This window comes from Mauremys reevesii, linkage group 13, assembly GCF_016161935.1.
Source record: "Mauremys reevesii isolate NIE-2019 linkage group 13, ASM1616193v1, whole genome shotgun sequence".
NCBI lineage: Eukaryota > Metazoa > Chordata > Testudines > Geoemydidae > Mauremys > Mauremys reevesii.
Window position 1 is genome coordinate 18,153,231 of NC_052635.1, and position 17,070 is coordinate 18,170,300.

Here is a 17,070-nt window from a genome sequence, read left to right on the forward strand (position 1 = left end):
GTCACTGGAGCCAGAGGGACTGGACCACGGATTTCCCACCTCTTAGATGCATGCCCTAGCCACCAGGCTATAGAGTCATTCTCTTTCCCTCAGCACTGCATGTTTGGGGGAGGGATAGTGCAGTGGTTTGAGCATTGGCCTGCTAAACCCAGGGTTGTGAGTTCAACCCTTGTAGGAGCCATTTAGGGAACTGGGGTAAAAATCTGTCTGGGGATTGGCCCTGTTTTGAGCAGGGGGTTGGACTAGATGACCTCCTGAGGTCCCTTCCAACCCTGATATTCTATGATTCCTAGAAACTTCAGCACTGTGGGAATTTTTACCCCAATAATATAGGTGCTGAATGAGTTTGGGCACCTAGGGGGTTTGGTAGGAATTCTGTGAATCACAGTGGAGCCTATGCTGGGATCTAGGCACCTAAACCCAGATTTAGGCACCTAAATACCTTTGTGAATCCAAGCCTCAGTTCTTAAAGACACCTATGATTACCGAGAACTCACCAGGGCTGCATCCTCCATCGTTGGTCACACTAGGTTCCCGGCCAGCTAATATGATGGGCCTTCGCCACATGTTTGGCTCTGGAGCTAGGTGTGATCTGCTCCCAAGTTCTGGGACATTTCGATTCACCTCTAACTGTGACTGAAAAATTATGGGTTTTGGCCTACACCTGTGACTTGGGCAGAACAGCCTGGGCAAGGTCTGGGGAGAGTGTGGCGTCTGGGAACATTCACGGAAATGCAAACAAAGAGTTCAGAACAAAATCAAAGGAAGCAGAGACTCACTAACCTGCATCCAGCTACAAACTCCTCCAGCACCTGCTTGAGTCTGTCTTCTGCTTTAGACTTTGGCCTCCTCATGAGCGTCTCCACGTCATCCAGTCCATGTTCCTGTTCAGACAAGTGCCACGTTAAAATTATCCCTAGGTGCAAGTGCAGACATGCAGCAGGGAGAGCAGTGCCTTTGTGTCAAGTCCCCAAAAATTTGCCTAAAATAACCTTGGGACCCCTTTGACAAGGGGTAGCAAATGTCAGGGCCTTGCAGGTCAGCTTCCTGTTGGAGGAGAATCAGTGATGTGGAAACCGGGTATACGAGTGTTACTTGTTATATTTACACTCTATAAACCAGTCCTGGAAAAGAAGTGGTCACAAATGGCACATAGGTAACTTCTTTCAGATTTCTCAACCCAAACCCCAGTGCCCAGTTCCCAGGACGCAATTGTGCCCTAAGTAAGTATTGACTCCAGTTAGAGAAATTAAGGCTGAGGTTCGCAACATCTCCCCCCAAAGAACCTGCATCATAAAACACAACAATGCAGCACGTGTCCAAAGATGGCACACTGCTCGCATGCAAAGAAAGAGAATGTGAAAGTCCATGGAACAGCGCATCCAGCTCCCACCATCTCAATATTGCACATGCTGTACTTTTCCTGATCAAACCCATGTGAGCAGCCAGGGCTCAATCCTGCAAGAGGCCTTGACTGCAATGGGGGAGGAGGGTATTAAACTCCTGACAGATTAACGACACATGTTTTGGGCTTCTGATTTTCTGTTTTAACTGATCAACACCAGTGAAACATGCCCCCCCGCCCCGCCCAAAAAATGAAACCAGTGTTTTACAATGAACACACCAGAAATGCTTATTAGTATCTAAGAGCTTGTCTACAGTAACCTGTGGCACATTAATTGGTCCATGTAGACCCTGCTTGTGCACACTGAAGTCTGTCCAGTGCACTTTAACGTAGTGCTGTTTGAAGAACTGCTCTATTAAAGTCCGCTGCGGAACTTTACAAAGAGATTACGCTCTCAGTATACGCTACTGCCAGGAGTAACATATGTGAGATACAATTACTCCTTACAGTACATACAAAGAGAAAGCCTCAGACACCCCCAATTATTGGACATCTACATAGAACTCAAAAATTGCTCAAAATAAATGTCATAAAAGAAATCAGTAAGCCCAAGAAAGAGTGATAGGAGGAAGCAGTGCGAGGGGAAGCAATGGGGTCTCCCAGTCACTGCTATACTTTACCAAGCGTTCTGCTATTTTGACAATCCAGTTGGAATTGTAAAGCCTCCAGGTGTGATCTTCCCAATAGCTCCAGACGTACACACAGGGCTTCTCATGCAGCAAGGGCAGGCAGCTGTAAGAACTAAGATCAACAGGCAGAGCAGGTTACAACTCACACTGAGAGACTGAAGCAGCCTCAGAGCCACCCTAATACATGTCAGTCGCCTTGGGGAACCAAGCCAAGAGGTGTATGGCTCTGCTGCTGCTGCCTGAGCTCCAAGGAAGAAGCACAGTGCTAAGAACAGAGGCCCAGATTCACAAGGGACGTAGGGTGGTGATGCTGAGCATTGCAGCGCCTAGCTCTCAGGGGCCTAGAAAATCACAGGAGTACACTGGGATCCACAAAGCCTGAGTCAGGCACCTGGGCTCCCTGTACAATGCATGGGGAGAAGCAGGTGCCTTAGAATGCCATTCCCAGCAGCCAATATGCTAGGCAGGAGCTGCTTGGACTAACCAATGGGAGATGCCAGCCACAGGCGTGAGTGCTGAGCCCCGTCCCGCTCACAGAGAGAAGTGCCTAGGTCCAGGCTGCAGGGAAGCTCCTGTCTCCGCAATCCAGATCTGGGATGTCAGGTTGCCCTAGGAGCGCAGGGCGTTTCTTGTGAAAATGAATCAGACAGGAGCCTAAGTCCACACGGAACAGCCGTCACGTGATAACATTTAGCCCAGTGGTTAATGCATGTGCGCAAGATGTGGGAGACCCACCAGAGGGGATAAAAGGATTTGAATAGGGGTCTTCTGGTGCTCAGGGGGGTGCTCTAACCACTGTGCTGTGGGATCGTCTGATGCGGGCCTCCCTCGGTCTCTCCGGGGAAGCTGTTCCATTGGGGACAAATACTTAGCATCACTGGGCCAGAGTGAGAGAGAGAACGACTCTATAGTCCAGTGGCCAGGGCACCCCCGCGAGGTGGGAGACCCAGCGTTCAGTCCCCATGCCCAGTGACTCTATAATGCACAGTGGAATAACATCAAGAGGAGAGATTAAGGGAGCCCCACATGAGAATAACCCATAACTCACCCCTGAGAGGGGTGGGACCCATGTTCAGACCTCATTTTCCCCATCTCATGCATCTGATGAGGTGGGTATTCACCCACGAAAGCTCATGCTCCAATACGTCTGTTAGTCCATAAGGTGCCACAGGACTCTTTGCTGCTTTTACAGATCCAGACTAACACGGCTACCCCTCTGATACTTGATTTATGAATCTGGCTCAGAGATCCTGCCATATGGGCTGGATGCAAGGGCTGATGCAGTGCTTATGGCAGAGCCAACCCCAACAGGGGAGGTCAAAGAACTCCTCCAGGTCAGCCTGGAATGACATTCGTAGCTGGAACTTGTCTTACACGATGACTTTGTCAAGACCCTAGACACTGAACCTTCTTTGGGGGTCAAGCTTGTCTGGCCACTGACACTAGACTCTGGCACCAGTCTTGAACCCCCAACAGCAAATTCCCTAGTGCAGCATGCAGTTGGTGAAGCCCTAGCACACCGAGCAATGCTCAAGGCTGTGTCCCTCCCTGCAGCAGAAAAGGCACTGAGCATTCTCCTCTCTCATGGACATTGTGCCATCGCAGCAAGGACACAGTTTGAAGCCAAAGGATTTGTCCTCTGCCATCCCAAATGAGTAAAAGGAGCCTCAGCAGAACAGGATGAAGCTCAGGGGAGGCTAAGATGGCCTAACCCACCCAATAAAAGCAGTTCCTCCTGGTGTCTATGGCAATCAGCTGGTCTGAACTCCCTCTGGGGTGAAGACTCAACAGACATTGGTGCCTAGACAGCTCCAAAACCAGATTGGAAAAGCTAAATTCCTGTCTTTTGTCCCATAGCAATCATCTCCCTGCTCATTCGGAGGGATTCCCTGTACCAGAGATGCACCACATGCTAATCCTCCACTCCCACCCTCAGCTGGAACACTTCATATCCAGCATTTGAGATGCTGAATACCCAATGTACCCAGCATGGCATTTCTGTTGCCACCATAGGCGGAACCACTGCTATCCTGGGGAGAATGGCCTTTAGCTATCTATGTATGGAATCTGGGGCTGGGGGATCAAAAGCACTTAGGCCCCGAACATTCATTCAAATCAATGGAAGTGAGGAGCCCCCAACTCCTGATTCACTAGAGAATCTCGCTGTCTAGGTGGAACATGGTCAGCCAGGAGCCCTACCATCTACACCCATGGACCTCTTAATGCCTTATGGGATGAATAAGAGTCCAAAGCACCTTTGCGAAGGAGGCTCATGTGAGCGAGCACCATGAAGAGAACTTACCTGTCGTATTCGGTGGGCTCTGGCCTTTGGCTTTCTGTCATGGATTTATTCTGTAAAGTTGGACTCGGGGCCATAACTTCAATATCCAGCTCCTCGTCTGAACTGGGATCCAGCAAAGGCTGCTTGTCTTCAGGCCCTTCTCCTTTCTGACCTTTCTTAGGCATTTTGGTCACAACCTCTTCAGCTTTCCCATAGTTCCCTTGCAAATACATTTATTGTTCATATTTTAAACTAAATGTCTGCCATAGCACAGAGGTGACAGAATGTTTCTGCCCAGCCACTGGAGTACTAGAAGCAAGTGCCAGTGTTGCTGGCATTAGAAGTCCAGCCATCAGAGTGTGGTGCATACAAGCTGGAGACTCTAGAAGGCCAGACATGCACTCCTCCTAGACTCTTCAGAGTTCACAGTTTTACTATAGGGATCCGTTTAGCCCCCTGACACCCTCACTAGACTCAGAAGGACCCAACCAGGCTCAGCAGCTTCCCTTCCTTCTTCCACCCAACCCACTCCATGTGGGAAGCAGCAGCAGAAGCTGTCAGGAGCCTTTGCAGCTTCCTAGCGTCGTCATTCACTTAACTCTGAAGTTTGGGACTTTGGACTTAAAAAAAAAAAATCTTTTCCCACAGGTTGTTTCACCAGTTGCCCCATCCCTCTGATGCCCTCAGCTGCCTGGCATCACTCCACAACCATTTAGCTTCTCAGCCTCTCTTTCTCTCTCTCCCTCCACTCCCTCATTTCCCTCTCTCACTACCCTCCATTATTCTGCAGTCCCTTCCACCATCCCTCTCCCCTACTCCCACCATAAGTGTCCCCCCACAAACCCTAACTCTGGAATGTTCCCAGGGAATTTGGACAATCGCTAATCCATTCTGAAAAGGCCTGAGGTAGCTAGAATATTTATCTCCATAACTTGCACTAGAAATCTCCACCCTGTAACCTCGAGGGTGCTTTTAGCTGTGACATTCGTGTTGTGCAGTTTTGTGTACCTGTTAGGGCACTTTACAGCCAGAACTGTGAACTAATCTGGCTGGTAATTAATATATTTTGATGAGGCTCAGAAATATTTTCATTTTGTTTCTTCTAATTCATGAAAACAGGAGCATCAGAAACGTTTACCTATTGAGATCTCAAAACGGACGGGCTTGGAGCCTATGGAGGGGTCCATCATAGTCACCTCAAAGAAGGCAGCGTAGAGGAGGAATTCTTCCTTCACTCCCAGTGAGTTCTAAACAAAGAGACGCCAATCAGTCCAACCATCACAGGGGTCATGTCAAAATACTCCTAAGTAGAGTAGCGGGCCCTGGGGCCTGAGAAGCGTTACCAGGTCTGGGACCTAGGCTGACACAAACCTCACACAGCAGCACCTTAATCCCATGGGCCATGAGGAGTGGCTGCCTTGATTGGCAGGACCCAGCAGAGAGGAAAGAGAAGCTGCAGGATGGTGTCACCAGTTATCTTTGAAAAGTCATGGAAGATGGGAGAGAGTCCAGAGGACTGGAAAAGGGCAAATATAGTTAGGGTGACCAGAAGTCCCGATTTTATAGGGACAGTCCCAATATTTGAGGCTTTTTCTTATATAGGCATCTATTACCCCCCCACCCCTGTCCCAATTTTTCACACTTGCTGTCTGGTCACCCTAAATATAGTGCCCATCTATACAAAGGGAAATAAGGATAACCTGGGGAATTACAGACCAGTCATCTTAACTTCTGTACCCGGAAAGATAATGGAGCAAATAATAAAGCAATCCATTTGCAAACATCTAGAAGATAATAAGGTGATAAGTAACAGCATGGATTTGTCAAGAACAAATCATGTCAAACCAACCTGACAGCTTCCTTTGACCAGGTAACAAGCTTTGAGGAGGTGGGGGGAAGCGGTAGATGTGGTATATCTTGAGTTTAGTAAGACTTTTGATACTGTCTTGTGTGACCGTCTCATAAACAAATTAGGGAAATGTAACCTAGCTGGAGCTACTATAAGGTGGGTGCAAAACTGGTTGAAAAACTGTTCCCAGAGAGTAGTTAGCAGTGGTTCACAATCATGCTGGAAGGGCCTAACGTGTGGGGTCCCGCAGGGATTGGTTCTGGGTCTGGTTCTGTTCAATATCTTCATCAATGATTTGGATAATGGCATTGAGAGTACACTTATAAAGTTTGTAGATGATACCAAGTTTGGAGGTGTTGCAAGTGCTTTGGAGGATAGGATTATATAATTCAAAATGATCTGGACAAATTGGAGAAATGCTCTGAAGTAAATAGAATGAAATTCAATAGGACAAATGTAAAGTACTTCACTTAGGAAGGAACAATCAGTTGCACACATACGAAATGGGAAATGACTGCCTAGGAAAGAGTACTGAAGAAAGGGATCTGGGGGTCATAGTGGACCACAAGCTAAATACAAGTCAATAGTGTAAACACCGTTGCAAAAAAAGCGAATATCATTCTGGGATGTATTAGCAGGAATGTTGTAAACAAGACACAAGAAATGATTCTTCTGCTCTGCTCCAAGCTGATTAGGCCTCAGCTGGAGTATTATGTCCAGTTCTGGGTGCCACATTTCAGGAAAGATGTGGACAAACTGGAGAAAATCCAGAGAAGAGCAACAAAAATGATTAAAGCTCTTGAAAACATGACCTATGAGGGAAGATTGAAAAAATTGGGTTTGTTTAGTCTGGAGAAGAGAAGACTGAGAGGGGACATGATACATAAAAGGATGTTACAGGGAGAAGGGAGAAAAAATGTCCTTCTTAACTGCTGAGGATAGGACAAGAAGCAATGGGCATAAATTGCAGCTAGGGCAGTTTAGGTTGGACATTAGGAAAAACTTCCTAACAGTCAGGGTGGTTAAGCACTGGAATAAATTGCCTAGGGAGGTTGTGGAATCCGCATCATTAGAGATTTTTAAGATCAGATTAGACAAACACTTGTCAGGGATGGTCTAGATAGTACTTAGTCCTGCCATGAGTGCAGGGGACTGGACTAGGCGACCTCTCAAGGTCCCTTCCAGTCCTATGAGTCTATGATCCCTGAGGCTGTTGCGGAGCAATCGCTCTGTCTCCCAGAGTTCAGTCCTGGCTCTCCCCTGGTTCCGTGCTTATGTGATGCCACAGGGGAAGCCCGAGAGGGTCTAAAGGCTACAGTGCCAGTACACTACTGATGGACTCAGCTCTCTCTCCCCTTGTCACTGAGCCAGGTGGAAGCTTGATGGACACATGGAGCTAGATAGCAGCTGGCTGGCTCAGGCTGAGGGCGGGCAGGATGGAAATGATGCTTCTTGGAAGAGAGAAGCCTACTAGAAGTTCACAAAAGAGGTGACAGAGGGAGTTTGCAATGACCGTTTGGGCCAGAAGTGAGGGTTCCAGGGGGCAGGAAGGGCCTGGCACTGAGGCCCCTCGCCCCTCAGGTCCCAGGGATCCCCTTTCCTCTGAATTACAACTTTATTTACCCTGTGCTGAGCTCATAGCAGCCTCAGCCACATTGCTGACTCAGAGGCAATTGTCAGGGTGCATGGCAGGGCTGCACTGCTGGTCGCAGTGGGAGCATGACCCAGCAGACTGAGTGCTCGTGCCCTGAGCAACCTGTCCTGGATTCACTCCACCAGCTTCCCACAGAGCGGCAGGTTTGTAGGTTCCAGCAATGACAAGGGTTTAGCAAGCAGGAGGCAAGCTCAGGGGAACACTCTGTGGTGGGGGTAGAGGCCTTGCCTATTGACCCCAGTCACAATGCAACTATTCAATTACTGCACTGGCTTTCTGTCAGTGCAAGATCTCAGGAGGGCCCTGCCTGCGATGGCGGCGGCCGCTCTCTGAGACCAGAGCTAGTTTTTAAAAGCAGAGCGTCAGAGCTGCAGACATGGGACTGGCCTATGCCAAAGCCATATGCGCCGACTCCGTGGGTGCTCAGGGGCTGGAACATCCACAGAAAAAAATAGTGGTGCTCAGCACCCACCGGCCACAGCTGTTCCCCACCATCGCTCCTCAGCTGATTGGGGGAAGCATGCTGCTGCCAAACAGCTGTAGGGAGAGGGTGCAGAGTGACAGGTAGGTGGAGGCCTGGGGTAAGGGGCAGAGTGGGGGTGGGAGGAGGCAGAGTGAAGATGGGGCCTTGAGGGAACGGGGCGGAGCATCGGGGTGAATCGGGGGTTGAGCACCCCCAGGGAAAAGGGAAAATCAGCGCCGGTAGCCAAAGCGCTCCGCAGTAACGAACCCAGCTGCAATGCACCTGCAGTTTCCAGAGCACACACTCCTTTGGCATAGGAAGGGCCCCACGGCATTTTAGCCTGGGTCAATTCTCATCCCACATACGGGTACACTCCGAGTGGCACTGAAAGAACAGCAGGTGTGAGTCACTAGTCACTCCAGCGCCAGCGTGTTTACACACAACTCTCAGCCGGAGTGTAAACCCGAAGCTCCTGGCCTCTTCCCCGTCCCCTCCCTTGGAATGGCCCATCAGTCCCTGGAGTGCCCACCTCTGGGAGCGGATGGAGCTCCTCCACCTCCACAGTGACCTCGCTGGGCTGCTCTGCCTCCTCGGGGCTGCCAGCCTCATCCCCACCTTGCCTCTGGCGCTGCTCTTTAGCGCTGGCCTTGGATTTCTCCTTGGCCTTTTTACTCTTCTTCTTCTTCATTGTCAGTTTGCTCAGGGCGCCCCTCAGCACCTCCTTGCGCTTGCCATCTACTGCGCTGAGGCTGCTGAAAATCTCCACAGAAATGGCCAGGAGGATGCGGCCACGGTAGAATATGCCCTCCCCCAGGCCCTCGTTCAGATCCTTGTGGACATCTCGCAGAGCCGAGTTCTGGGGAGAGCCATAGAGATTCACCCAGGATGGGCCAAAGGTGGGGTTAAAGCCTGCAGGGACAGAAACGCTTGCAATTAAATGGTTCAGGATTTGCCTTAACTGACAGGTACACCTCCACAGACAGACAGACACCCCACCCACAGACAGACATGGGCTGTTCACCACAAACAGACACCCCACGCACACACTGACAAGGGCATATCCACACAGACAGCCTACCCACAGACAGACAAGGGCTGTTCACCATAGACAGATACCTCCTCACAGACAGACCTGGGTGGTTCACTACAGACAGACATGGGCATACTCCACAGACACCTCACCCACAGACAGACAAGGGCTGTTCACCACAGACAGACACCCACCCACAAACAGACCTGGGCACTTCACGACAGACAGACCTGGGCATACCCCACAGACAGAGGCATACATGACTGGCAGGTGCATGGAGGGGGTGTGGGGGAGCAGAATCATATTTGACGCTCTAGGTGCTGCCTGGATAGCTCCATGGCAGGGGACAGGACAGAGGCGTGGGGGGTAAAGGCCTCACCATTCCTCCCAGGATCAGATATCTGCTGCAGGTCAATGAAGTGCGTAGCGAGCGCCACGTCCCCAATGTTTGCATCATCTAACAGTTGGACTTTTATTTTTCTGGCAAGAGGAGGGAACATCTCGATGAAGCTGATCTGCTCGTTCCACTCCGGTTCTGCAGTGTCATTTTCCACCGAGGTCTCCCCCTGGGGCAGAGAGAAGCATGAGAACTGCACGGCGCACTGCTAAAGAATTCCAAGTGGCTTCAAAGCCAGCCACAGGTTCAAGAGAAATCACTGAGGCATTCTGGGAAAATCTGTATTCCCCGTTAGTGTGTGGCTCTGAGGCCTTGGTCCTCTGTTCTGACCTCACTGCAAACTCAAGGAGAGTCACTTTAAAACATTGGTGAGCGGCGGCAGCAGCCAGGGTACAGATGCTGCATAAACCACCCTTGGCCAGCTGCAGAAGCCTATCATGGGGGAGTTCAGCACACTGGAGCACATGCAGGCCAGGCTCAGCCAGGAGCACCTCATAGCTGAGCAAGGGTCGGAGCGGAGGGGCTCCAGCCCTAGAGTCACATCAGGCTGTGCGGACAGAGGCTGGGGCTGCACAGGACAGAGCTGGCTGGGCAGTTTCAATGCATCAAGACACCATGGAACACACCCAAGGGAGCCAGACATGGAACAGTCTGTGTGATTTCATCCTTGGGATTTCTTTTGAGCTTTTTCCTATACTCAGCAGTGTGAGGAGTTCTAGAAACATCTGTGTCTACCTGTGTCTGATAACCAAGCCACCTGGACTATCACAACAGCTTGGGAGGTCCTCAGAGCTTGGGCTGTGGCATCAGCTCCTCTCCACAATGAACCTGTGCAGGCTCAGATTCTCCCTAATCACGACTTTCCTACTTTATTACTGGCTCATGCTGCTGCTAACCATATGACTATCCAAGCTCTGATTAGCGCAGACTGTTTCTCCAAGTTTCAGTATGCGCCCAACATCCATTCATATGCATTTCCAAACCAATCTCAACTGCACAGACAGTGATGTGGGGCTTAACATTCAGAAAACAGAGGGTCTGCCCAGGCCTTCCTGTGGGATACAGAGACCCAAATGCCCACGCAGAGACTTACCTGTTGCCCAGCAAATGAGACTTGCACATATGGATCAATGAAAACTTTCTTCTCGCCCACAATCTTTGAGAACCCCCCCATGATCCCAGCACTCATGCTGGGCAGGCCCTCGGCTCGGTAAACTTTGATGCAGATTTTGGCCCACGGTCTCTCAGCTGGGACTCTCTTAGGCAGCAGTAAGTTCCTAGAAGAAATAATCATTGTTCTACTGGTCACAGTAAATCACCACAGCAAGTCAAAGCCCAAGAACACCAGAAATGTGGGAACTGCTAGGCCAAGGGCCCATTTAGGCTGGTCTCCAATCTCAGACAATGGCCTGCATCAGGGGCTTCAGAGAATGGTGCAAGAAACCCATTATGAACTGTTGGGCAATGATTGCCCAAAAACTTTGCAGCACACACACTTACTTTTCAACGTCTTCATTCTGGCTGCTAGAGGAAGTGGGAAGAGAGCCCATTATATCACCTCGTGCAAAGACAGAAATGTTACACTTCACAAAGCCTTTCACTCCTGCCCTGGTGTCCTTCGGGTCATTGATAACAGCCCACTTCTGAAAGAACCTGTGATCTAAAGAGATAAGGACAGGTACTCTGAGCTGTGAATTTCTAATCACACCACTGCCAGTTCTCCAAGAAACTCTGGCTCTGCACTTCTGAAATCAGAGACCCCTCTGTGCTTGAACCAGCGCCCTGGGAAAACCCCGACTGGCTCACAGACTTTAAGGTCAGAAGGAATCATCATGATCATCTAGTCTGATGTCCTGCACATAGCAGGCCACAGAACCTCACCCATCCACTCCTGTGACCATAGGCACCAACTTTCTCTGGCGCCAGTGGGTGCCCACACCCCCTGCCTCTTTCCCCACCTCGACTCCACCCTTTCCCCACCCCTGGCCCCAGCCCCATTCCCACCCCATTCCCAAAGTCCCTGCCCTAACTCCGCCCCCTCCCTGACCCTATTGGATCCCTTCCTCAAATCCCCGCCCCAGCCCCACCTCTTCCCCCCGCGCGCCGCGTTCCCCCTTCTCCCCCCTCCCTCCCTGCCCCGCGAATCAGCTGTTTCATGGCGCAAGCACTGGGAGGGAGGTGGGAGAAGCAGGACGTGGCGGCGTGCTCACGGAGGAGGCGGAGGTAAGCTGGAGTGGGGCGGGAGGGCAGGGAGCTGCCAGTGGGTGCTGAGTCGGCGCTTCTGCCTGTGACATTCTCAGGCCAGTTCTCCAACTGTCACTCACTGTAGCTACAGTGTATTCAACAGAGCTACACAGATTAACACGAGCCAAGGATCAGGCCCAGAATCCCTTTGAGACTGTGCAGTAGCTTCTCGGGAAAATGGCAGAACCCCCTTGCTTGGGATTTTTACATTTGGGTGGGACAAAGTCTCAGAGAACAAGCATGAAGGTATAATTGTGCGCTGGCCACAGGGGCAAAGACAAGATGGAACTGGTTTGTTGGCTTTTTATTAGGTCTGTTGATTAATTGCAGTTAACTCACATGATTAACTCATAAAAATTAATCACGATTAATCACAGTTTTAATCGCACTATTAAACAGTAGAATATGAATTGAAATTTAGTAAATATTTTGGATGTTTTTCTACATTTTCTAATATATTGATTTCTATTACAACACAGAATACAACGTGTACAGCGCTCACTTTATATTATTATTTTTATTACAAATATTTGTACTGTAACCATGACAAAGTAAATAACGTTTTCACCCCTCTTAGCCAGAAGGCCAAGTTCACCTCAAAGAAGTACTGTAGTGGAATCTCTTTATCCTGAAAGTGCAACTTACAAATGTAGATTTTTTTGTTACATAACTGCACTCAAAAACAAAGCAATGTAAAACTTTAGAGCCTACAAGTTCACTCAGTCCTACTTCTTGTTTAGACAATCGCTGAGACAAACAAGTTTGTTTACATTTACGGGAGATAATGCTGTTCATTTCTTATTTACAAAATCACAAGAAAGTGAGAACAGGCATTCGCATGGCACTTTTGTAGCCAGCATTGCAAGGTATTTACGTGCCAGATATGCTAAACATTCGTATGCTCTTTCATGCATCGGCCACCATTCCAGAGGACATGCTTCCATACTAATGACACTTTTAAAAAAAAAAAAATCATTAATTAAATTTGTGACTGAACTCCTTGGGGGAGAATTGTATGTCCCCTGTTCTGTTTTACCCGCATTCTGCCATATATTTCATGTAATAGCAGTCTTGGATGATGACCCAGCACATGTTGTTCATTTTAGGAACACTTTCACTGCAGATTTGACAAAACTCAAAGAAGGTACCAATGGGAAATTTCCAAGACCCAAGATTTAAGAATCTGAAGTGCCTTCCAAAATTTGAGAGGGACAGGTGTGGAGCATGCTTTCAGAAGTCTTAAAAGAACAACACTCTGATGTGGAAACTACAGAATGCGAACCACCAGAAAAGAAAATCAACCTTCTGCTGGTGGCATCTGACTCAGATGATGAAAATGAACATGCGCTGGTCTGCTGTGCTTTGGATCATCAAGCAGAACCCATCATCAGCATGGACACATGTCCTCTGGAATGGTGGTTGAAGCATGAAGGGACATATGAATCTTTAGCGCATCTGGCATTTAAATATCTTTTGATGCCAGCTACAACAGTGCCATGACAACACCTTCTCACTTTCAGGTGACACTGTGAACAAGAAGCGAGCAGCATTATCTCCTGCAAACATAAACAAACTTGTTTGTCTGAGTGATTGGCTGAACAAGAAGTAGGACTGAGGGACTTGCAGGCTCTAAAATTTTACATTGTTTTATTTTTGAATGCAGGTTTTTTGTACATAATTCTACATTTGTAAGTTCAGCTTTCATGATAAAGAGACTGCACTACAGTACTTGTATTAGGTGAATTGAAAAATACTATTTCTTTTGTTTTTTACAGTGCAAATATTTGTAATAAAAATAAATATAAAGTGAGCACTGTACACTTTGTATTCTGTGTTGTAACTGAAATCAATATATTTCAAAAAGTAGAAAATATCCAAAAATATTTAAATAAATGATAGTCTATTATTGTTTAACAGCACGATTAATCGCGATTAATTTTTTTTAATCACTTGACAGCCCTACTTTTTATGTCTTCATCCCATATCAAAGACCTCTGCACTGGACAGGTTTTTTGCTTATCACAAGGGCCTGCTTGTGCAGCAGCATGGTGGTGAGGGGAAGGAGTGCTGGATATTGAGTTAGCATGGGGTCCCCGTTCCTAAAGAGAGGTGAGTGTACGTGAAAGCGCCTGAGCAAATAATGCAGGGGCACCATTTAACAGGGGTAAGGCAACTCCCGCCCCCTCGCCTGAGTTTCATACAGGACGTGGGCTCCCAGGTAGAGCTCTTAACTGCACCATATTAGTGTAGAATGTGAGTTCTGCAGGGAGGTGCTTCTCCCAGCTTGTGCCCCTGGGGCAGGGTGTCAGTGTTTTGTTTAAAAACAGAGGCAAGAAGAAAAGGCTGGTAATTAAATTAAGGATCTGGAGGTCTTTAGATGAACCTGTTAAACAGGAATCCCACTGCAGAGGGTGATATGATGAGATAACTGGCTCTGTGGATATGGGGAAAGCAGTGGACGTGATATATCTTGACTTTAGCAAAGCTTTTGATACTTTCCCACAGTATACTTGCCAACAAGTTAAAGAAGTATGGGCTGGATAAATGGACTATAAGGTGGATAGAAATCTGGCTAGATTGTCGGGCTCACCGGGTAGTGATCAACGGCTCAATGTCTAGTTGGCAGCCAGTATCAAGCGGAGTGAAGTGGATGTGTGATGATTTGAGGCTTGATTCTTAAATAAAAATGAAGTTTCTAGCCCTCGTGGCTGTGAAGAAAGCTTCAAAATGTGACCCAGTGCACCCTAAAGGCTCAATAAAAGGTAGGCAGAAGGCAAATAAAAAGAACCCCAACGCTATTATTTTAACATAATCTCATTTTAAAGCCAGTCTCATGATTTTTGGTGAGCCTGATTCATGATTTTTGAACATATTGGGTTGGCAAGACTTGCATCCGACGAAGTGGGTGTTCACCCACGAAAGCTCATGCTGCAAAACGTCTGTTAGTTTATAAGGTGCCACAAGACTCTTTGCTGCTAAGACTGTGAAAGTGACCTGAAAGTGTCAGTTTCACTCTTGTTTAAGGTCAGTTTCTAGTCTGCTGTTTGTGGTGGTGTAACACCCCTAGAGCCCCAGGCAGGTGCAGCATAATCTCCCAAGGCCTTGGCCTAGTAGGATGTTTCCAAAAGTCAAATAATCTGTTCCAAGCTTTTGGTGAACTGCAAAAAAGTGATAGAGAGTAATCTAGACGGCTCTACAATTGTTTCAGTTGTTATATTCAAGAGTTAGTAACAAAGGAAAAATATACATGAAAATTTTAAACCTAACCAGTGTCCCTTAGGTAAATTGACACAAGATGTCAGAACATGTTAGTATTAGAGCTGAGTGAGACTAATATTTATTTTATTTTTCTTCCTTTATATGGGAATTAGATACAGTGCTGCTGTCAGATAATTCCTAAGTTATTATCTGCAAAACAAGAAGCGTTTTCAGGTGCCCAAGTAGCCCCTGGAATCACGGTTAAAATTGCCCCTCCCAGCAAAAACTCTGAAATGGTGCCCCTGAAACAATATGGAGGAATAAAACAGGGAAGCGAGAGCAGCAGCCCCAAGGCTCTGCACACTGTACCTGGCTGGCTGTACACAGTCTCTGCGTCAATTTTGAATGTTCCTATGCGTGTTCCCAGGAACGGGATCGTCTTTGAATGAAAAACCTGCACATAAGAAACAAATCCCATTCTGCCACTGAAAGGCACAACTGTCAACTGGGCAGAGCACAGCTACTCAGAGAGGAATGGGCAGAGGAGACAGGCTGCTACGAACAGAAGGATCCCTCAGGCAGAGCTCCGCTCAGCAGGATGAGCCTTCATTGACACAGATGGCTGCATGCTTGTCGGCGGCACAGGACAGGTGAAACACACATGCAGCCCAGAAGCTTGGTGACCTCCCCCAGACATTAGGCCAGTCTCCCCACTGGGCTGGAGCAAAGGCCCCAGCCAGCCAACCTCTCCCTCATGCCCAAACTGACTCTCCCCTGAGCCAAGGCCCACTCCAGGCCAACCACCCAAGGAGCCCAGGCCAAGGCCTGAGCCAAGCTGACTTCTCCCTTGGGCCCTAGACAAGCTGCTGCATGTGCCCAGACCCACCTGAGGCCTGAAATGTGCCAACCCCTCTCTCATGCGCCGGCCCAGGCTGACCTCCCCAACACACTGCGAGCCCAGTGAGGCCCAAGTGGACTTTTCATGTGCCTGAAGTGACTGCATTCCTGCCCATGGGCCAAGGCCTGGACTGAACTGAGCCAAGCTCCTAATCCATGCCTAGGAGGAGGCCTGAGCTGGGATGGCATCAATCCAGTGCCAAGCCAGGCTGGCCTCTCCTTTGTGCCAGGGCTGGGCACATTCCTGCAGGGGAAGGGTACTGTGCTGGGCCACAGGCAGAGGGCGGCAGGCTGCAGTAGAAGAAGAACCAGCATCTCTGGGCTCTGGCCTACGTTTGAACAAACAGGTGCTGCATTTAATCCTCTTATTATAAAGAGCCTCAGGTGAGTCTTCTGAGCTTCAGGCCTCAGAGTCTTTAAAGGGCCTGATTCTGCCCTGCCTTCCCCTTGCGCTGGCATTTATACACATGCAAGGGCTGCCAAGTCAGAAAGCCCCTCCCTCCCACCAGCATGTTACACCCCTCTGCAGGCCAGGGGACAGGCAATGGGAACCATTCCTGGGGTGCCACTGGCTTCAATCTCCATCTGATGAGACTGAGGGCAGCTCATGCCCCTACTAGGGGGAGAAAAACCACTACAAAATGTCAACTCCTCTCCAAGAGACAAAGTGGGTGAGGTAATATCTTTTATAAGCTCTTCCTCAGGTCTGGGAAAGGTTCTCGGAGAAGCAGCAAAGAATCCTGTGGCACCTTATAGACTAACAGATGTTTTGCAGCATGAGCTTTCGTGGGTGAATACCCACTTCTTCAGATGCAAGTGGTGGAAATTTCCAGGGGCAGGTATATATAAGCAAGCAAGAAGCAAGGTAGAGATAACGAGGTTAGATCAATCAGGGAGGATGAGGCCCTGTTCTAGCAGTTGAGGTGTGAAAACCAAGGGAGGAGAAACTGGTTCTATAATTGGCAAGCCATTCACAGTCTTTGTTTAATCCTGAGCTGATGGTGTCAAATTTGCAGATGAACT

At 48.7% G+C, this 17,070-nt stretch overlaps 1 protein-coding gene across 3 annotated transcripts in view; it reads right to left on the reverse strand.

Annotated features, from left to right (window-relative positions):
• The window catches only part of LOC120381247 (fer-1-like protein 4), a 119,285-nt gene that overhangs the window by 70,678 nt on the left and 31,537 nt on the right, over positions 1–17,070 (reverse strand). For all 3 annotated transcript variants that reach the window (XM_039499416.1, XM_039499415.1, XM_039499417.1), the window contains 9 exons: positions 15,520–15,604; positions 11,209–11,368; positions 10,802–10,985; positions 9,691–9,877; positions 8,811–9,190; positions 5,454–5,562; positions 4,337–4,535; positions 2,026–2,146; positions 784–884 (listed from right to left, as the gene is read on the reverse strand). In XM_039499416.1, the coding sequence (XP_039355350.1) occupies positions 784–884; positions 2,026–2,146; positions 4,337–4,535; positions 5,454–5,562; positions 8,811–9,190; positions 9,691–9,877; positions 10,802–10,985; positions 11,209–11,368; positions 15,520–15,604 (1,526 nt within the window). The remainder of the gene's footprint in view (positions 1–783; positions 885–2,025; positions 2,147–4,336; positions 4,536–5,453; positions 5,563–8,810; positions 9,191–9,690; positions 9,878–10,801; positions 10,986–11,208; positions 11,369–15,519; positions 15,605–17,070) is intronic.